This window comes from Primulina tabacum, chromosome 2, assembly GCF_025594145.1.
Source record: "Primulina tabacum isolate GXHZ01 chromosome 2, ASM2559414v2, whole genome shotgun sequence".
NCBI classification, from domain to species: domain Eukaryota; kingdom Viridiplantae; phylum Streptophyta; class Magnoliopsida; order Lamiales; family Gesneriaceae; genus Primulina; species Primulina tabacum.
In genome coordinates this window covers 9,986,008-10,008,798 of record NC_134551.1, presented here as the reverse complement: position 1 = coordinate 10,008,798, position 22,791 = coordinate 9,986,008, and the positions used below count along the sequence as shown (strand labels likewise).

At 35.0% G+C, this 22,791-nt stretch overlaps 2 protein-coding genes across 5 annotated transcripts; both read right to left on the bottom strand.

The window, feature by feature from the left end:
- Window positions 1–5,526: 5,526 nt before the first annotated feature.
- On the bottom strand, window positions 5,527–19,091 carry LOC142530107 (uncharacterized). 4 transcript variants are annotated; one of them, XM_075635902.1, is made up of 6 exons: window positions 16,912–19,091; window positions 16,284–16,768; window positions 16,091–16,181; window positions 13,480–13,518; window positions 12,512–12,550; window positions 5,527–5,986 (listed from the first exon to the last, which is right to left on the bottom strand). In XM_075635902.1, exons 1-6 carry the CDS (start codon window positions 18,454–18,456, stop codon window positions 5,786–5,788), a joined length of 2,400 nt encoding a protein of 799 aa, XP_075492017.1. In that variant the 5' UTR covers window positions 18,457–19,091; the 3' UTR covers window positions 5,527–5,785. The 4 variants fall into 4 exon arrangements, with proteins under 4 accessions (XP_075492017.1, XP_075492026.1, XP_075492004.1 ...); XM_075635889.1 differs by having other exon boundaries at window positions 5,529–5,986; window positions 16,091–16,768; window positions 16,912–19,090; XM_075635911.1 differs by lacking the exons at window positions 12,512–12,550; window positions 13,480–13,518 and having other exon boundaries at window positions 5,528–5,986.
- Window positions 18,555–20,801, bottom strand: LOC142537484 (putative disease resistance protein At4g27220). The gene is made up of 2 exons (XM_075642995.1): window positions 20,689–20,801; window positions 18,555–18,936 (listed from the first exon to the last, which is right to left on the bottom strand). Exons 1-2 carry the CDS (start codon window positions 20,799–20,801, stop codon window positions 18,555–18,557), a joined length of 495 nt encoding a protein of 164 aa, XP_075499110.1.
- Window positions 20,802–22,791: the final 1,990 nt, after the last annotated feature.

Here is a 22,791-nt window from a genome sequence, read left to right as displayed (position 1 = left end):
CATTTCCCAACCGTCATATTCTAGTGTCTAATGTATATATCACTCTTGTGCATTTAGATATGTTATGGGATGTATTTAGATGTTATTTGCTGGTTCGTTTGGGTCGGGAATGGCTTGGGATGTAATAGAAGTCTTAGGAAGCTCAATGATGTCAAATTACGGGTTATTGTTATATTGAAGTGCTTGTCGATGCTTGGGGATGTTTGGAGTGTTTGTACGGGTTTGAATCAATGTAATAGCATCCTATGATGAGTCTCGAGGTGTTAGTTCATGGTCCCTGGGCTTGGATTGGAAGAATGAATCAATAAATTAGTGAATTTTCGCGAGTTTGCAAGTCCAGAGGGTACCCGGACCCCGGCACAGAGTCTGTGCTCATTTTTCTTTCAAAATGCAATTTTCCAGCATCTACACGGACCTCAACACGGACCCTTACACGGGGTCCGTGTCCCTTTAAATTTTTTTTTTAAAATAATAAATTTTTTTTATTTTCTATTTTGGATTGTTTTGGGGTTTGATGTTATGATTTAGTACAATGATTAAACGAGGTCAAGTCCCGAGAGATTTAGAATGTTTTGTCATTTTTGGGTGTGAGCATGACTATACGTCTAAGTTATGCAAGATAAGGGTTCGAATTCATGTTAGTATGTGCAATAGTGGCCCCAAGCGAGATCCAACGAATCCCTCAACGCCAAGTAAGTATGTTCGACGTGCAAAAGAAAATATTTTAAGTTTTTGAGGTATGCTAAATGTCTTGTGATCAAATTATGAACGGGTTTGGAAGTCGGTGAACGTGGCCGAAGACCTCTCCACCCCGGTAAAGTATGATCGGGTTTAGATCAGGATTGGAAAGCGGTAAAGTATGACCAGGGACCAATCCACCCGTTAAATTATGAACGGGGATCTCATGTATGTGGTAGTGGACTTTCCCTGCCAGCCCAGTACTGTGGTTTAGTCTGATCAGGCGTATTTATGTATGGGTCACTTGCTTTGAAACATATCTCTACGCAAAATGATGTTATGTATGCTCAAGTATGTATGATGCAAGTATTTTTAAGAAAATTCTTATGATGATGGCACGTCTACGTTTATGCTATTAAGTTCAAGTTTCAAGTATGTACGTCTTATTTTAAAGGTGCATGTGGTTTTATTACGTATTACTTGTTATTTCTAGTTTATGCATGTTGAGTCTTTAAACTCACTAGACTTGATCGATGCAGGTGAGGATGGATTTGAGGAGATGAGAGGTGAGGACCAATGAGCTGGCTTGGACTGAGCGGGAGGCTAAACCCGAGGACCGCCCATGTTTTTAAGTTTTTATGCAATGCTTCAACTACTCTGATTTTACATTTTGGTTTATGATGTTTAAACAAGTATTTTTCTCTAGCAAACTTTATATGTGATCTATCTTATTACAAATACTTTTGGTTGGACAGTTGATTTATGATCACAATTTGAAAGTTTATTTTATATTTAAGAAAATTTTTATTTTTCCGCAAATTTGAAGTAGTTCAAAATACGGTACGTTAGAGTTGGTCTCATAGCCGACCTCTCTTAGTACGGTGTGGTTCGGGGACGAACCAAGCGGAAGCTGGTGGGCATGTGAGGCCCGGGGCCGAAGAGGGTGGGGGTGATCGCCGGTGCCATGAGGTTGCACGGACAATGAGCAGCTTCTGGCAGGCTTCTATGTGGAGGGAACGTGAATGAACCGATCCCACACCGGAATGAGAGGGATTCCGAGACTGTTCAATGTAATGGACTGTACAGTTGAAGAGAGCTTAAAAGATTTGATATGCACTACTCATATCAAGAAGATGTATCTTTTTTTCGGTAGCTCATCACATAAGAACTCCAAAGTTAAGCGTGCATCACTAGGGGACAATTTTGGGATGTGTGACCTCCTGAGAAGTTTCTTAGGGTACGTGTGAGTGAGGACATAAGCACGCTGAAAGACTCGTCTTGGTACAGTGAGGATAGACGTCGAATCAGGGGCGTTACAGTTGGTATCAGAGCGATGTTCTTGTAAAGGGTTACGCCTACTGCAAGTTGCGAGAAGCTCACGAAGTCACACCTCAAGTCTGTAAGTTTTAAGGTTTTAAATTATTTTACGTAGTAAGCATCAAGTCACGATTTCAACATGTGCATGTTTGAGTTCAAGTTACGTGCATCTTATGATATTAGTAATATGTTCATGCATGTTGGATTTACGTGTTGGGTAAATTGTTGGATCAGTATGCCTCCTAGACGCATGATTAATCGGAGAAGCAAGAGATGAGGACAGAGAGGCTCGAGAGGAGGGGAGAGACGCTCCTCCTCCTCCACCGCCATATATGCAGGCACAGATGCTTGTAGGAATGACTTAGTTCTTCGCACAATATGCGGGGAATCAGGCTGCAGTGGATACAGGGGCGAGGCCCAGACCAGAGGCTGTATACGAAAGATTTAGGAGGATGGATCCTAAGGATTTCTCGGGGACTACTGACCTGATGATAGCTGAAGGATGGATTAAGTCCATCGAGGTGATTTTCACTTTCATGAAGCTGCAGGATGCAGACAGAGTTTGGTGTGCCACCTTTTTGTTGACAGGAGACACCATGCTATGGTGGGAAAGTGCATCTGTGTCGGTTAATTTGCAGACTTTTACTTGGAACGGTTTCAAGGAGGTCTTTTACTCCAAGTACTTCACTGAGGAAGTACGCTCCAGATTGACTAGGGAGTTCATGACGCTGCGACAGGGAGACAGCAGCGTGGCAGACTTCATCAGGAATTTCGAAAAGGGGGTGTCACTTTGTGCCCCTGATAGCTAATGATGCCCAGGGAAAGCTGAGGCATTTCATGGATGGTTTGCGGCCGATCTTGCGCCGTGATGTCATGGTTGCTGGTCCTACTATCTATGCCGTTGCCGTATCTAGAGCCTTGGCGGCAGAGCAGGACCAAAGGGATATCGAGAGTGATAGGCAGCGCAAGAGGCCCTATCAGGCACCTCAGCAGCAGCAGCAGCAGAGAACCCAGTTTAAGAGACCTTTCAAGGGACAGCAGGGGAAGAGGCCATTTCAAGGACCGCTGAAAGACAAGGGTCCTATTCCTCAACAGAAGGCTCCTCAGAGGCCCGTTGAGTACCCAGTGTGCCCGAAGTGCAACCTCCAGCATCCGGGACAGTGTTTATATGGATCGAGCAAGTGCTTCAAGTGCGGAGTCAGCGATCATATGTTGAAGGACTGCCCACAGTGGAGGCAGCCTAGAGTGTTCGCCTTGCAGGCAGAAGAGGCGAACCCAGACACGACCCTGCTGACTGGTAACCAATTTAGTTCAGCACCGCATTATTCTTGCTATGCATGTTTTGAATTTGATTTTGGGATTATTAGTGTGCTAGTTAGTAATTCTGGTGACTGGGTGTGAAGATTTCTACTGTGCTTGAGGTTAAGATTAGAATTTTGGGAATATAAATTTTGGGAGTATAAGTTTTGAGAAATAGTCCTGTTAAGATAAAAGTTAATGGGCTGGGCTAATTTGAGTAGTGGGCCGGGTATTAGATTTAACTTCTTTTATATAAACGGCCTAAGAAATCAGTTAGCGGGTGATCATCTTCTTCCTTGCTTCATCTCTGTAATTCTGGATATTATCTTTCGATGTTCATCAATAAACTTTGCTCCGAGTTCAAAGTGGATATAGGCGGTTTAAGCCGAACCACTATAAATTCTTGTGTTTTCTTACTTTACGTTTATATATCTTCTCTATTGCATTCTTGCTGATTCAAGGTTGATCATTCTTGGGAGTCTTCGGGAATTCATGTGGTTGTGAAAAGATTCATATACATAACAATATGATCAAAATTTGGATTTTGGATATCCTCACTCAAACTTGTGTCATATAGAAATGAATTCATGAAAGGATGATTATCATATGCTTGACAATCTCCTGATGACTCTCTTTTATTGGTTTTTTGCTTGTGGGCACTATTCTCGCCTTTTTCCCCTTCGTCAAAATTATGCTGATATTATACAGCTTCTTCCAATCGCCTCACATTGATCGACATGATCTTACTTACATTTTCTGTCAACAACTAATGGCTTCTTCTAAACGACTTATGACACTTGACATCATAAAATTCAAATTTTCTTCCTCATAATTCAGGTCTGAAGTTACATGAGGAACACCCCAAAGAAATTTATGAAGAACGATTATTTGGGATGCTCTTTTTGATATTCTACCTTGTTATGAAAGAATCCTTCACCGATCCTTCTTGTTTTTCAAATCTTTGCTCTAGCTCTTCACATGAAACCAATGTTACATCTTTTGAAACACAATCGTATGAATATAAAAAATCAGAAATCATGTATTCTCCAGTATCAAACAATGAATTCCATTCACGTGACTGCATCCTTATGTTGTATCTTACATTTAAATTTTACCTCATTTACTCCGTAAAAGAGACTCGATGAATCCGCATTTCATTTTTAGAAGCACAACCATATAAACATGAAAAATTATGATTAACATATTCTCCATGTTCTCAAGAATTTATTCGTGCATTCAGTCGATGAACTGAACTCGTTTGGTAGTATTCATCGTCTAATTCCTTCAATATTTTCTTGGCCGAAGTTGTCTAAGAAATTCATATCTTATTTTGTGAAGATCATTATGTGAATCTGAAAAATCATAAATCATTTGTCCTTTTCCAAGTATCCACTGAGTGCATTCCCTTCCAATGATTCATAAACCTATTGGTCTTTGCAGCATCTTTTCGTTATTATCAGTGTTTCCTCCCTTCCTTGACGGCGTGGTCCTTCCCTTGGATTGATGAATTCTTTTATGCTTCTCAATAAGCTTGGTAGGCATCTTCGTGTCCAACTGGGCGTGCCAAAATCTGTTTGCACAGAAAAATCGCGGGTGTGCTGGGGCATGGAATCGTGCCAAAGTTGTGAAATAACTTGACTTCTACGATCAAACGACGTGGATCTCGATTCGGTTGTTAGTTTTTTCTCTTTCGATAAGCCACAAAGCGAAGAATTTTTTAAAAAAATATGATGAAATTTTTAGAAGAAATCCATAAACATCTAATTTAATTATGTTATTATGAATAAAAATAAATTTTTTATAACTAGAATTGAAAAAGCTGAAAGAATATGCTAAAACTTGAAGGAAACAAATGAAAATCTACTCAGAACATGCGACATAATTAAGCTAATATTCATGAAATTTGCGGAGAGCTTTTTTGCTGTAATTTTGAGTTGATTGTTGATGAAAATTGTCGAGAACTTTTTATGATTATTCTTTCGGCTTTTGTCTGTATTCCTCCAACTTCTTAGCTCATCTTCCACGATTACTGGTCATGGATCATGGGTCAACTTCCTCAATGTGCACAATCAATGTTCGCAAACGTAAAATTCATTTTCTCAAACCGATTGAATATGTCAAAAAATGATCATCAATAAAAAAATACAAGTTTAAAGACTAAAATACAAAAAATGAAATACATATAAGTTACTCAACTGAAAATGTAAATACACCGTTAACATGATCAAAATTAAAAAAAAAAAACATAAAAGTTATGAAATTAAAAATACAAATTCATTTTAACACGATCAAAACTAGAAAAAATTATAAATTACAAGATGTAAATTATAGTATCCCACTCTTAAACTATGATGATTCATCGTTTTGAGATACAGAAAGATACACTTTTATGTAGGTATTTATTGTGAAATGATTCTGTCATCTAAGATGCTACCGCTTGTTTCTCTTCTCCTCTGCAGATTTGCATGTTTCATACTCTTTCTGCAGCTTCTTATTCTTCTTCTTCTTCAAATATTTCGTCTCCCTTTATTCCAATTTCAAAATCACTGTCATCACTTTCTGCAGCTTCTTCTTCTTCTTCAAATATTTCGTCTCTCTCTATTCCAATTTCAAAATCACCGTCATCACTGTCATCACTGACAAAATAAATTTCACCATCTCTTTGTTTTTCTTCGTGATTGCAAATATGAGACTGCCATCAGATACACAAGTGTTAGCCAAAAAATGTGAAATGATTCTACTTCCCACCATCATGAAAACAACCTTTTTATCCTTAAAAAAAAAAAAAAAAAAAAACTTTTGCCGCCTCCACTTATACACGCCACCGCCACCGCCACCGCCATGGGAATTTCTATAATTTAATAAATCCAGAATTAAAAAAAAAAATTACGTACAGAGTAATCATGCATTGTCCGTCATATGTTAACCAGCACAAAATAGTTATTACCTGAACAAAATGGCATCTTTTAAGGACAAGAATTTTGTGGAAAATGTCATTTATTTAGGTTGTGTTTCAATTCAATCCAATTAAATGTTTGGTTACAATCTTTTGTATTGATTATTTATCCCACACGAGTTAAAATTACAATATTAGCATATATATTTTTTTATTTATATTCATTAATTATTGAAAAATGACAAATTTGTAATTTAACATCTTATTCCAAATTTAATAAATCAAATCTTACATATTATTTCTTTTATTTTAATATTATTTCACATAGGAGTGTCACTAAACGGTTAAAACCGAAAAAACCTGACATCACCATAAATTTCAGTTTATTTGGTTTGGTTTAGACGGGTTTTCGGTCGGTTTCATTTTAGATTTTGGAAAATTCGATTTTTGGGTTCGTTTTTGGGTTTTAAATGGAACAATCGAACCAATCATTTTACATGTATTAAAATAGTTAAAAGTTTTATATATATTATTTTAAATTAGATAAAGGGTAACATATCTCCATTCAAAAGGCCATAGACTTTAATACAAAATTTTACATTGGGTTTTTCTAATCATTTTATTATATTAAATTATGTTAGTTTTATTTAATTATCAAATATTTGATATTGTTAGATATTTTAAAAGAAGGGCAAATTTCAAAAAAATACCTCTGTACATCTTTTGTTTAAGATTCAGTACCTATATGATTTTTTTTACAAATCAATACCTGACAACTCTACAAACTTAGTTTTAGCTCCCTACAAAGATAAATTTACATTTTTGCCCTTTTATTATTTAAATAAATATATAATTTTCTCCACCAAATTAATTGTGTGTTTTCCATCTACCAAAATATTAGTACCTATTATGGGGTTTCAGATACTTGATTTTGTTATTTGAATACTCCAAATGTGTAAAAAAATATTATATTTTCGAAAAATAACAAGAATTTCAGTCATTGTTGGTTTTTCATTAAAAATGCATTATGATGACTTATTCATGTCATTTTATTTTTAAAAAAATATAGTTGTTCACTCATCATGAAATAAGATTAAGTACTTATTTTGACATATAAAGTATATATTTTGAAGTTCCAGATACTTGATTTGACTCTTTAAATATTCCGAATGTGTAAGAAAATACGAAGATCACCATAAATTTAGTTATTGTTTGTCTTTTCATGAAAGCTGTATTTGGATGATATATTCATCTAATTTAATATTTTTTTGTAAAAAAAATTAAATTCCAAACTAAGCATGTAAATTTTAAAATATTTAGTTTTACTTGAGAAATACCTATTTGTAAATTTTAAAATATTTAGTTTTACTTGAGAAATACCTATTTTGAGTTTGCAAATACTTGATTTCGTAAATAAGATACTCACAATATGTATTAAAATACTGGATATTCGAATAGACAACGTAAATTCACCAAGTATTGGTATTTCAATAGAAAATGCATTTGGATGACATATTCATCTCATTTAATATATTTTTTTGTTAAAAAAACAAATTTTCAAATAAGCATGAAAATTTTAAAGTACTTAGTTTTACTTGAGAAGTACCTAATTTGAGTTGGCAATTACTTGATTTCGTAAATGAGATACTCACAATATGTATTAAAATATTATATATTTGAATAGACAACGTAAGTTCTCCAAGTGTTGGTATTTCCATGGAATACGCATTTGGATGAGAAGTATCTAATTTGAGTTTGTAAATACTTGATTTGATATAGTAGATACTCATAATATGTCATAGAATACTGGATATTCAAATATGCAATGTAAGTTCACCAAGTGTTGACTTTTCATGGAAAATGCATTTGGATGACATATTCATCTCATTTAATATATTTTTTGTAAAAAAACAAAAAACAAATTCTAAAATAAGCATGAATATTTTAAAGTACTTAGTTTTACATGCGAAGTACCTAATTTGAGTTGCAAATACTTGATTTCGTAAATGAGATACTCACAATATGTAACAAAATGCTGGATATTTGAATAGGCAATGTAAATTCTCCAAGTTTTGGTATTTTCATGGAATATGCATTTGGATGAAAAGTACCTAATTTGAGTTTGCAAATACTCGATTTGGTACAGGAGATACTAATAATATGTAATAGAATATTGGATATTCGAATATCCAATGTAAGTTCACCCAGTGTTTGCTTTCCACGGAAGATTCGTTTGGATGACATATTTATCTCATTTAATATATTTTTTGTAAAAAAAAAATCAAATTCCCAAATAAGAATGAAAATTTTAAAGTACTTAATTTTACTTGAGAAGTACATAATTTCATATTGCAAATACTTGATTTGGTACATGAGATACTCATAATATGTAATAGAATACTGGATATTCGAATATGAAACTTAAGTTCACAAAGTGTTGGTCTTTCTATGGAATATGCATTTGGATGACATATTCATCTCATTTAATATTTTTTTGTAAAAAAAAAAAACAAATTCTCAAATAAGCATGGATGTTTAAAAGTACTTAATTTTACTTGAGAAGTTTTTAGTTTCATAATGCAAATACTTGATTTGGTACACGAGATACACATAATATATAAATAGACTACTTGATATTCGAATATGCAAACGTAAGTTCATCAAGTATTGGTTTTTCTATTAAAATATGTATTTTGATTACATATTCATCTTATTTAATATTTTTTTGGTAAAAAAAAATCTCAAATAATCTCAAATAAGCATGAAAATTTTAAAGTACTTAGTTTTACTTGAGAAGTATCTAATTTGAGTTTGCAAATACTTGATTTCGTAAATGAGATACTCACAATATGCATTAAAATACTGGATATTCGAATATGCAATCTTTCCTTGGAAAATTCATTATGATACTTATTCATTTCATTTAAATAAATAAACATAGTTCATTATTCATCATGGACTAATTGGAAGATGCATTATGAACATAGTTCGTAAATGAGCTTGAAGTTTGCATTTTAAGTATATCTATCGATTTTTGAATTAATGATTTATAAAATACTCATCAATATTAATTGACAATACTTTTGATATTCATTGAATGACTTATTTGACAATTATTCTTATTTGACATAATACTTATTGGTAATTATTCATTATACTTATTAGTATTATTTTCTTTATACTTATGAGTATTAATTTATAATATCATTAATATTCATTCACAATACTTGTTGGTATTCATTAAATGACAAGGCAATACTTCATTTGATATCATCCACATTAGTATTCATTCATAATATTTATTGGTAATCATTCATTATATGTATCAATATTCTTTCATTATACTTATTATCAAATTTGAGTTTTTAAATGATAAAATCAATTATCAGTTGAATCTAATTATGTAATACTTTTAACAATTTAGGTATCACATTTTTATTTCACGGATCTCATCATCAAATGTCACTTAATATTGACTTCAAATTATATATTTTGACATCATCAAATAATCGAATTTGAGTATCTAATGGTAAAATCAAGTATTTGTGGACTCGTATTAGGTATTATTTGTATTAATTTAGGTATCTCATTTTTACTTAACGAATGTCATCATCAAAGACCACACAATATTAACTTCAAATTATATATTTTGACATCCAAAAATAGTTGGATATAAGTATTTAGAGAGTAAAATCAAGTATTTGCGAACTCGCATTAGATACTCTTTGTACCAATTTAGCTATCATATTTTTAACTTCACCAATTTAGATACTCTTCGTATCAATATATCTTCCATGAAAAGAACAACACTTGGTTAATTTACGTTGCCTATTCGAATATCCAGTATTTTAATACATATTGTGAGTATCTCATTCAAGATATCAATTATTTACAAACTCAAATTAAATACTTCTCAAGTAAAACTAAATATTTCAAAATTTAAATACTTAGCTTGGAATTTTTTTTGTTTTTTTACAAAAAAATACTAAATGAGATGAATATGTCATCTAAATGCATCTTCCAAGGAAAAATAAACATTTGGTGAGCTTACGTTGTATATTCGAATATCCAATATTCTATTACATATTATGAGTATCTCATATACAAAATCAAATATTTGCAATCTCAAATTAGGTACTTCTCAAATAAAATAAGTACTTTAAAATTTACATGCTTAGTTGGGAATTTGTTTTTTTTTTTTACAAAAAAATATTAATGAAATGAATATGTCATCCAAATGCTTATTCCATAGAAATATCAATACTTGGTGAGCTTACGTTGTCTATTCAAATATCCAGTATTTTAATATATATTGAGAGTATCTCATTTACGAAATCAAGTATTTGCAAACTCAAATTAGGTACATCTCAAGTAAAAATAAGTACTTTAAAATTTTCATGTTTAGTTGAGAATTTGTTTTTTTTTTTTAAATATTAAATTAGATGAATATGTCATCCAAATGTATATTCTATAAAAATACCAACACTTGGTGAACTTACTTTCTTATTCGAATATCCAGTATTTTAATACATATTGTGAGTATCTCATTTACGAAATCAAGTATTTGCAAACTCAAATTAAGTACTTCTCATTTGGATAGTAAAATTAAGTATTGATATATACTCGAATTAGATACTTTTTGTGCTAATTTGAGTATCATATTTTAACTTCACAAATGACACATCAAAAGTAACTCAATATTACTTGAAACTATATTTTTTTATATCCAAAAATAATCAAAATTGAGTCTTAAAAGAGTAAATCAAGTATATGTGAAATCAAATTAGGTACTGTTTGTATCAATTTAGGTAGCACGTTTTTTATTCACAAATCTCATCATCAAATAACATTCAATATTATCTTCGAACTATGTATTTTGACATACTCAATCGAATTTGAGTATTTAGAAGGTAAAATCAAGTATTTGTGGACTCGAATTATGTATTATTTGTATTAATTTAAGAATCACATTTTTACTTCACGAATTTCATCATCGATGTCACTTAATATTAACTTCAAATTATATTTTGGCATTCTCAAATAATTGGATATGAGTATTTACGGGGTAAAATCATTTATTTATAGACTCTAATTAGATACTATTTTTACCAATTTAAGTATCACATTTTAACTTCACAAATGACACCATCAAACGTCACTTAATATTACTTGAAACTTAAGTATTTTTTTACACATTTGAAGTATTCAAATAGCCAAATCAAATATTTGGAACCCCAAAATAGGTATTTTATCGATCAAAATAAGTACTTTTTTCTAATTCAACAATGAGTGAGAAACTGTGTTTTTTCAAAAATTAGATGACATGAATAAGTCATCTTAATGCATTTCCAATTAAAAGACCAACAATTATTGAATTTATTGTGATAGCTCGAAGATCCAGTATTTTCTTAAATATTTGAAGTATTTATAGAGTCAAATCAAACATTTGGAACTCCAAAATAGGTATTTTGTAGGTCAAAATAAATATTTAATCTTATTTCATGATGAGTGATGAACTATGTTTTTTTTTAAAAAATAAAATGACATGAATAAGTCATCCTAATGTATTTTTCATTAAAAGACCAACAATGACTGAATTTATGATCAAAATACAGTATTTTCTTATATATTTTGAGTATTCAAAGAGCGAAATCAAGTATCTGAAACCCCATAATAGGTACTTTGTATGTCAAAATAAGTATTTACTTTTATTCCATGATAATTGAGAAACAATATTTTTTAAAAATTATATTTTAAATGGAAAAGACACATGTAATGTTTGTGAATAAAATAATATATTTATTTAAATAATATAAAGGGTAAAAATGTAAATTTTGTCTTATAAGGGTTAAAACTAAAAGTATATATTTTTCAGGTACTGATTCCTAAAAAAATATGTCTAGGTACTGAATCTTAATTGAAATGTTGGCAGATGCATTTTTCTTAAATTTACCGTTAAAAGAATATTCAAATTTTTACTAACAATTTATTCAAAGCATATAAGTTAATTTATTATTTAATTTTATTAATTAAACTTTATAAACCGAACCGAATTAACCGAATCATAATACAAAAAAATCGAACCGAATCAAAATTAAATGGTTCGGTTTTCATATTAAACATTTGAAAAACCGAAAACCAAACCGAAATGTGTCAAAACCAAATCGAAAAGACCGTTGCAGACCCCTAATTTCACATCCTACTTAAATATTTTAATAATCACAATGTTATTTATGGATTCAATCCCGTCAACCCAACTAAATGGATGGACGAAAAACTTATGCACTGTGAGAAGAAAGTAAAATTATTAGATATGCGTACCTCGCAAGAGGCATACTGTGTACTGCGGCTTTGTGACGTCTGAAATAAAATAAAATAAACAAAACAAAACAGTCAGTCTACATTATGATGTATTTTATGAATTGATCTTGTTTTTGAAATGTTTTACAAACATGTAAAATATCAAACGGCATTCAGCTTGATTGTTGCCTGGAAGAAAAAAACAATCTTACAAAAAACTATGAAATACTGACAGACATTTGCGACAGGCTTTGTGTAGAGCAAAATGACCGGAGCATTGTTAAGGATAATTCGATTTCGGCAGAAAGAAATTCTCAGATCTGGATACATGTAAAAATAAACAAATCACTTGGACATGATCCGACAGGCTTAAGGATTTTATGTTTGGTTTTAGTGTTTCAACATTTTTGAGTGAGCATGAGGTTTTTTTGGCGCGGTTGCGGTCCTAAGTTGGCATGATTAAACGGCAATAATGTCACGTCCCAAACTCAGACCTAAGCACGATTGCGCAATGAGCTCTTGTGGGCATGTTACGTTTTGGTAATTTTTCCATTAACTATTTATGAGGTGTGCGGAAACTATAACATTTATGTGCTTAGCCACACCTAAACACACCGCTACTCATCCCTTGGTCGTTCAAACAATTTTACGGCCAACCATGAATTGTACGTACTAGGATACCACTACCTACTTGTTCTTCCTTGAGTAGTGTTTTTCTTTGACCGCCGATTTATTTTCAAAAGTAAATATCATGCAGCGTGCAATCTCTTATTTGCCTAACTGAAAATTTCTTCAAGGAGAAAGGACTTCGTAAGATGTTCATTCATCAGAAACAATAAATATGCATGAATTACTAGTTGACTGGAAAATCACTATGACAATTCAATCAGTGAATCGATGATATATGCTTTCTAAATTCAACGAATAACATAGCCTAAAATTATGTGAATGAAAATTTGTCATTGACTTGAGAATTAAAAGACTTATACCTGACTAGATGCGTTCACTGCACTGCGAATTTGTGAAGCCTGAATTTCAGAAGCAGAGCAATCAGTTTCAGTATTAATCTAACGCTTGCATTAAACTCACCCAGTGATGGTGTTTACATATACTCATCTTCACAATCAAAATAGGCTAGAGAACCTGACACTGAGGCCAGTTTTTGTGATATTTGATCAACCAGAATCGAATCTTATGTTTGAAATCTTATGACTTGTTATTGTTTTCGAGCACACATGAATAATGCGCACATGAAATTAGAAGTGTAGTGAAACAAAAGAGAAAAACACTAGAATTTTTAGGTGGTTCGGACAAAATCATCTTATGTCCTCCGGAGGTATGTACCATTATCTTGTCAATATACAAAGTCACACCGGGCCTAGACTCGCGCCTGCGTGACTGCACAATAAGTCCCTATAGGCTATAACAATTATTTCCCAATGTTCTTGCTGGTGACCGGCTCTGATACCATTTTGTCACGTCGCGAGCCTAGGTTTGAGTCTGCGCGACTGCACAATAGGTCCTTATAGTAACTACTTCGTATCCGTCTTTGCATTACGAAAATGGTTAACCCAAATTAGTCTATTGTAAACCGTTATAAACCATTTTAAACTTTCATTTTCAACCAATGTGGGACAAGAGTATCTGATAGGTGTCGTTTTTGTATATTTTTATATGTTAATTTTAATCCATTTTCACATAAGTTTAGGGTATCGAGTTTTTATTTTTCTGTTTTAGTCATAATTTATGTATATTGTTTGCCCCTCACATGTTTCGGTTGATTTGTAGTGGACATGCTAAAAAGAGGGGAATTATAGGCAAAAATGCGAGCATGGTACGCTAGAGCGGGTGTTTTTACCCGTCCCAGCGCGCGAGCGAGCGAGCTATGAGGACCGCGCGCTAGGGCGGGCGATATCCAGCGCGTGCACACTTGACTGAAATAGTTGAGCAAGTCGCGCTAGGGCGGGTGGTTTCGCCCGCCCTAGCGCGACACAATATGGAAACATCATCTAGACGATTTATTTCCTTATGTGATAGATTTTTGGATCGAAATAAACGATAGCAGCCCATATACACGTTTTGGGAGGTGGATTTGGAAGATGATTGAGAACAGAGGCACACAGAAAAAAGCCGGAATCAAGGAGACGGAGGAGAGCAAGAGAACTCATCCGAAGAACAAACACGTAATAAGCGTTTTTCTTTTTTTCTCTTTTCTTTAATTGGGATTAATGGGATCATATCCCCAAACATTTATGTTATGAATTCATTTTGAAGATTGAATTTTGTTTAAGCATACTTGATTATGTTATTGACGTTTCTTGCAACTTTGGAGTATGATCAACTTTGAAGAGATTTTATATGTTATAATTGAAATCGAGAGGAGATTTTTTTATAACATGATATAATACATAATTAATGGATCTACAACTTACATAGACATATGAGGTTAGATATATGTTGATAGTCATAGTCCAATAGGTCGAAAGCTAGAGGATTCCATAGTTCGTTAATGCGATTGCAATTGTTAAATAACACAAGGACACTTGGTTACCGCATTTTGTCAATTATATCAACATAGCTCGACATAGTATATTGATATACTAGGGAATTGCGTCAAAAGCATGATTTAATAATTGAAATTCAATCGTTAGAAGAGATTCAGGGGTAAGTAAACTAAGATTCTAACAATTGTTTGTTTATTAATTTGATTTATATTATTTATATCGTGTTAGTAAATTATTTTGTTTGACTTTCAATTTAATTTATTAATTAATCTAATTTTCAATTTAGTTAACTAAAGAATTGTGTTTAAGTTAAATTTTTCTAATCAATATTTGTGGGAACGATACTCGTACTTTGTACACTATATTATAACTTGACTCGTGCACTTGTAATTCATTCGAGCATAAACTTTTATTTTATTTTATTGGAGATTTACTGTACAAGAAAAGCTCGATCAGTATCACACAAAGTTTACACAGTCTGTGATACAAACTTAACTCAGGATACACTCTTGTTCTTTCTTTTCTCTTCCCATGTATAAAGAAAAGCAGCACTCTTGAATTCATTTTTCATTCGGTAAGTCATTCTCTATCTCATGTGTACATCAATCAGTATATTTCGCTTCATCACTCACTCATGATTTATATCTTGAAGCCTCGTAATTGACTCTAGAACTTGCAACCTGCAGATCTAGTGATGTGCGCCTACTCAATTGAATCAGCATAACAACTAACTGTTTGGTTAGTTATTTTCAGATCATGATCCATCTATATTGACATGAATTGAATTGACATGAGTTACTTCGCAACATTTTAAATAGAAAGATTAATTTCCATGTCTACCTATGACTAGAATGTGCGATACCATAAAGAGTTGTACACAGCAGCTACTTTTGTTTGACAACTCAGGAAAGTACCTGGACTTTTAGGTTGTATATTAGAAGTTGCACACTGTAACATACTACTTACATCCATGTTGCATATGGTAGCTTACTTACGGAAATATATAATCACCATCTAAAAATATAGATCGGGTTGAAAACTGAAGAAATTTTTATTAACATTGTAACTGTATCAAGTATTAAGAAAGAATACATACCTGTTCTTCCACGCACTGTTTGCATGTCTTTCCATATGTAATCATTTGCTTAGCATTCTTGGCAATCTTTGCTAATGACTCCATTATTGGGCTATTTGTGTCCACGATTACATCCCTCAGTGAGGGTATTTCAAAGTCATGGGGCGTCTTCCAAAACATTTTGAGTTCTGGTAGATTCGATAGTTGCAGATACCTGAGCTGGGGAAATGGATTTGAATTTTTGTTCACTTGTAACTGCTTTTCTTCTTTTTCAATAACTTCCTCAAGTCCTTCGCAACTTTTCAACCGTAGTTCTTTGAGTTTCACAAGATCTCGGGCTATAGAAGGAGTGAATAAGGTTCTCAGTCTATCACAATGATCCACTTTCAGGTATTCGAGTTGATGGAATATGCACGTAGTGTTGCTGCTGCTAAGTGGGCTTGTGTTTGCATTTTGTTGTGCCTCATTTTGATTTTCGACCACTTTAGTTAACCCTCTGCAATTTATTATTCTTAATTCTTTGAGTTTCACCGGACCTTGAGTCATAGAATGAGAAAATATGGTGTACAATCCAGAACAAGAATCCACTTCCAGGAATTCAAGTTCTCGGAGAAACCATGAAGGAAGTTGGTGGCAGAATAATTTTGATACTTCAATTATTCCTCGGAGTGACAACGTCTTTATTCTTGGACAGTCTACCTGCATTTATTATTTAAAGTAGGAACATTGTGTTCGGTTACCGAGTGTAGTAATGGGTAATTTTTTTGTTACAAAAAAACTAAGAAACACTGTGAAGGATCATTTAAGCAAATTGTGTTCAGGACACAGAGGAAGATGCATACCATTTCACTGAATAATATTTGCGAGTCCATGTCATCACCAGTCCTGGAAATAAAGTTTCTATTTGCTGTACAGAAACCTTTGAACCGTGGCAAGTCCTCCATCTTCAAAACCCTTAGCCGAGGGAATAAAATTTTGTCAATGCCTGTGCTGAAATTAGTGAGGCTATGTAGACATCTAAGGACCAATTTCTCTAACTTTGGAAACTCCATATTGTAAGTTGAAGTTCGGTCGTGTCCATTTTCATGAAAAAAGACCTTATCCATCTTTTGGCAATCCCCAATATCTAGCTCTTCAAGCTGCAACAAGCTCTGAGCCACTGAATTCGAAAATAAAGATTTTAAATTTCGACATCGATAAATGTACATGGATCTGAGATTGGAAAGGCGGAATTTTGGACTTGGTCTAGAGTAGAAATGCTTTAGTTTGATCAATTCTTGGAGATGCAGATATCTTAGTTCTCCGAAAGATCTCTCTGGTAGTTGGCCAATGCATATCTCGTTCATACAGGAAACCTGACAGAGATACAAGGTCTCCAGAATTGGAAAAACACCAAAGCTTTGTGTATTCCCATTCATTGTAGATACTAGGTGTTCCACCGTTTTACAGTCCTGGATTCCCAGTTGCTTCAAGTGCTGAAAACCTTCTAAGCCCAATGCATTCACTATATTGTTCGAGCCATCTCCATTTAACCTCAAATCTTCAGTTCTCTTAAGCAAAGAGCTGATCCATTCCCCTAGATAAGTAGCTGTAGGAAGGTAGAAATCCATAACTTTGTCGAAAGAACGTTTGTATTCGTGGGGAATGTTAGCTATTGATGGATAGCATGTTATCAACCGTTCAGAGATTGCCCTTATGGATATATCATAGTATTTAAGCTCAGAGGAAAAGTTTATGTTTTCAGCTGTAATTTTTCCATTTGCTACCAAGATTCTTAGGGTGGTCAGATTAGGTAACTTCCCTAACTCAAAGAGTCCTTCGCCCCATGCAGCAAACTTCTTTGTGACATACAGTTCTTCTAATTTAACCAGTCCTCCAATTGCCTCTTGTTCTATTTTTTTGAGATTCTCACAGTCTGTCAGATCTAACAGCCTTAGATTGGCTAATTTTCCAAGTGCTGCTGGAAATATCTTTAATTCAGTACTTTGAAAGCACAGGATTTCTAGATTTATCAACTCTCCAATTATGGATAGATTTTCCAGCCCGCAACCACACAAATGCAATGCACGAAGATTTGGAAGCTTTTGAATCGATGATGGTACTGCTGGAATGTCCGTACAGCGCAGGTCCAGCACATTGAGTTTTCCGAACTTCTCAAACTTATATATTCGTCCTATTTGATTCATAGATTCCCATGATAAGAAAACGAGATTAGGAAATTTTATTTCCTCTGGAATATTTGCGAAGTTTGAGAACAGAGAAAAGTGAGTGCAGTGCTGGTACAAGGACCTTTGTGACCACACTCCTGTGCTATCATTATCAATCAGAAATCTAGGCTCATCCTTTGTTGCAATTGATAGAGCAACATCACGAACAACATCATGCATCTTAACAAATCCCTCTTTGTGTCCATCTAGAAGTAAGAAACGGTCTTTTAGTACTTCTATCAATGCATGCGTTCTGATTCTTCCTTCTCTTATATTATTTATTCCTTTGAAGATGTCTCTAGCCCTATTCCATACCTTACCAAGTTCTCAATGCAAATACTAGAGTCTTCTCGGAATAAAGAACAAAGTAGAAAGAGATCTTTGGCGTCATTACCTTCTAGTGCCAAGTAACTAAGCTCCAACGGCCGGTATACATCATTTAGCACTCCTAGAATATTTGTTGGGGTCGAATTCCTCAACTGTACAAGAGCATTCTCCCATGTAGGATGGCTCTTCTGTTTCAGTGCCCTGGCGACAGATGCAAGGGCAACAGGCAAGCCTTTGCATTCATTTGCAATGTCTTTTGCTATTGCATATAGATTGGTACAGTCGTTGGCCGATATACCAGCTTCCTCAGAGAAGAGAATCCATGCCTCCTCCCTAGATAAAACTTGTAGCTCTAAAGTCTTGTCAGCTCACACTTGTGAGAATCGAAAATCTTGCAATAATGTAATTAAAATTTGGAAGGAAATTTTATTAGCATAAGATTCTTTTTATTGTATTAGAATAAGATGGCCATGTTGAAATCTTTATTGCCAAGCAAATTTCGAATTTTGGGGTTAGGAAATATTACAAATTAGTATATCATACAAGATGCAAGGAAACAAGATAAAGAAAATCTCGGATATTCATATAAATCAAGGATTTATATCTCACGAATTAGGAAGAGAAATCATCAGCAATGGCAAGGATATTTGGAGTCAATATTAGGAGATTTGACATGAATTTTTGGTATGATTTTAGTGCCAAATTTAGCTCCACCCTCCTCCCCTATAAATAGTGCATCAACCCCACTCATTCAACACACATAATTTCGAAATCCTAGAGCTGAAAAACTCGAAAATTCAGCAACTCTCCCTAGCCAAAATACTGCACAAAAATCGTCCCGAAAATCGTCAAAGAAATCGAGCCGGAGCGCTACCCGGACGAGGAGCGCGAAGTGATCCAAACCAAGCCGTTCACTCCACGTTTTTTTAAGTACATCCAAACACTGTAAGTGGGGTGTTTTTAATTTTGTTTTATGCACATGAAAATTTCGGTTTTGTGGTTTAAAATACGATCGAGTACCGTCGTTTTGTCTATGCGTTTTTACGAAATTTTGGTACGTTTATGTTTGACACTGTGGGGATTCCCTGAAAATGGGTGGAATTCCAACATATGGCCCTTAACAGTGGGATAGAACTGTTTTATGGCCTCGCCCCCTTAGAGGATTAAAACTTAGGGACTGACGTCAGTAAACCGTTAAAGGTGAAAAATCGCAGTGTTATTATGTTATGAAATTTACGTTACGTTTATGAAAAGCATGATGTACGTTTATGATATGTTTTGAAAATGTTATTAAATTGGTTATGTTGTGTTCAAAGTCCCCCATTTACTGAGTATTCCCAAAATATTCACCCCCCTTACAACCCTTCCCTGATAAGTCCGAAGAACAGGTTGAGGAAGAGGAGTCCGAACAGTTCTGGGGATGGTGATTCACGAGACCAGTAGTAGTTATGTTCGAATTTATGATTTAATAATTGTAAGACTCTTCCACATTATTTACTATTTCGTTGGATTTCGTTATTGTAAAGACAATGTTTATTTTGTGGAAATTATGATATATAAATTGGTTCGGTTTATACTGTGCTACGAAAGGCTTGTTGTTTCGATTGTGTGATTGTTAAACAACGCCGGTGTCAATCCCGAGTTTCGGGACGTGACATTTAAGTGGTATCAGAGCCGCCAGGTTCATAATCCGAGTGGGAAAAAAATCGATTTTCAAAAAAAAAAAAAAATTCGAGAATTCCGGCCAAACAGGCCCTTAGCACGATCCGCCGCATTTTTCGCCGATTCCGGCCGCTTCCGGTAGTATTTCTTTGATCGGAGACTAGATCTAAGACCGCCTCGACGAGACGAACAAAAGCCCTCAAATAATTTCAGATTTCGTGCTCGGGTGCAACCGGAATTTCGGATCTACGGATTTGGCGTACGAAACCTAACGCCGAATCTTATTTCGTCCAATTACCCTATCAATCCTACTCCGATTTTCCTTTTACCCAAACATTATACTATCCATGGGTAACGTTTCCCAACAATCAATTTTGAAATCGGATCAACTAATCGAAAACGCCCAGTTTCAAGTGAGTTAACCGAGTTTGAGCGAGTTCCGGCCAATTAGGTAGTCTTCCGACCGATTCTGGCCGTGCCACCACCGGTTCCGTGATGCTGACCTCTTCGCCGACGCACGCCTTTCCTCCGACCATACTCCGGCGAGTCAACCCGGCGAGTCAGCTCGGCCGAGTCAACGAGTCAACCCGCCAGCATGTGCCCTTCGATTTTTCGTAGGAAACTCCGAATTCGGTTCCGTCAACTGATCTGAAATCCTCTCGACATACTCTTCGAATCCATATGCCTATCTCAAAACTTATTAATTTTTCGAAATTTTCAAAAAATTTTAATAAAATTTTCAAAAAATTTTAATTTTCAGTATCTTACTCTATCCTGATATTTTATTATATCTTAGTGATTTTGTTCTAGGAGTTTTATTTTACCTTTCTTTTTCCGTTGTTGCTATTTTATTCAGTACGACTTTTATTTCCTTTAGATTGGTCATGTTCTTTCTTTTAGAAATCAATAAAAATTTGTTCTATTTGGTTCATTGATTTCAATTTATTTCAGCACAACATATTGTATAAACTTTACTCGTACAACAAATTCTTAGAACTTGCAATCTGTAGGAAATGGCCGGCAGACCCCCAAGACAGAACCGCAACCCGCGTTATGCTAATATCAACCGTGAAAGCGGACAGGAGAACGAGCAAGGAAATGGACCCCCGCCGGCAAGTCAACTTAAGCCAAGCTGATCTTATGGCCATAGCCACTATTGTGGTGATAACACTGCAAGGGTTGGGAAACCCGAACGCCAATCAGCCACCACCACCTCCACCACCAAATGGAATCAAGTTCTACTATGAGTCACTCCGAGAGAATAGGTGTCCAACCTTCAGTGGAGCCGCTGACCCTGAAGTTAGCCAGAGTTGGCTGAAAGGTGTAGAGACTCAACATCGCCTATTGGAAGTTCCCGAGGCACTGAAAGTTGACGTGACTGTGCCGTTCCTGGAAGATAAAGCAGGAAAATGGTGGGAAGCAATCTCGCCAGCCATGACAGCTGCAGGACCAATGACTTGGCAGCGATTTCGAGAAGCCTTTCTGAAACAGTATTATCCAGCCGAGGTCAGACTGCAGAAACTGAGTGAGTTTGAAAACTTCACTCAAAATCCGGATATGTTAGTTGTAGAATACACCTCCCAGTTCAACGCCTTAGGATCTTATGCTCCGGCAATCATGGCGGACGAAGTTCTAAAATTACACCGCTTCAAAAAGGGTTTGAACAGCAGAATACAGTCGGCTTTGGCAGTCTACCAACCTGCGAACTTCTCAGACTTGATGGGCGCAGCCATCCGAGCTGAAACTGATATCCAGCGCAGAGAGAAGGAGATTAGGAACAAAAGGCCTATGAATGATCAGTCCTCTCATGGCAGTCAGTCGTTCAAGAAACCGAACCACTCCGGCGAACCACCTAAGGGGCCTTCACCCGCCACCAACTACCAAGCCATTAAGCCTTGCCCAACTTGCCACTTACGACACCTGGGAGAATGTCGTAGAGCCAGCGGCGTCTGCTTTGGATGCGGAAAACCAGGACACCGTATGGCAGATTGTCCAGCCGCCAGCAACAAAACAACTGGACCAGGTAAAAGAGACGGGTCGAGCTCAGGGGCGAATGCCAATAAACCACGGGAGAACAAACCAAATGCCAGGGTGTTTGCCATAACGCAGGAGGAGGCAGATGATGCAAGCGATGTTGTGTCAGGTACCATATTTTTCAGCAAGTGCCTGCTTATGTGTTATTTGACTGTGGCGCTACACATTCTTGTATATCTAAGAGATTTTGTAAGAAGTTAGGACGTAAGCCCGATAAGCTAACCGAACCTTTCCAACTAACCATGCCTACTAGTAGAGCCATTGAAACTGAAGAAATTTACAGAGATTGAAAAATCAGTATTGGTAATTAGATGTTTAGAGCCGACCTGACACAGTTGATCATGGTCGATTTCTATATCATCTTAGGAATGGATTGGTTAGAAAGAAACAATGTGGTAGTAGATTGTAAGGGAAAGGAATATCCCTACCTATTTGGAGACCAGGCCAACTCCAGTTTCGAGGACGAAACTTCTCATAAGCAGGGAGGGATGT

Bases quoted from the DNA above. Each gene is read 5' to 3' on its own strand.
- LOC142537484 (XM_075642995.1), bottom strand. From the start codon at position 20,801: ATGGTCGGAGGAAAGGCGTGCGTCGGCGAAGAGGTCAGCATCACGGAA. The intron at 18,937-20,688 runs GTTAACTCACTT...AGTTTTATCTAG, and splicing joins CCGGAACTCGCTCAAACTCG to GGAGGAGGCATGGATTCTCT.
- LOC142530107 (XM_075635889.1), bottom strand. From the start codon at position 18,456: ATGCATGATGTTGTTCGTGATGTTGCTCTATCAATTGCAACAAAGGAT. The intron at 13,519-16,090 runs GTATGTATTCTT...TCTGAAATTCAG, and splicing joins AACAGTGCGTGGAAGAACAG to GCTTCACAAATTCGCAGTGC. The intron at 5,987-12,511 runs GTACGCATATCT...ATCTGATGGCAG, and splicing joins CACAGTATGCCTCTTGCGAG to TCTCATATTTGCAATCACGA.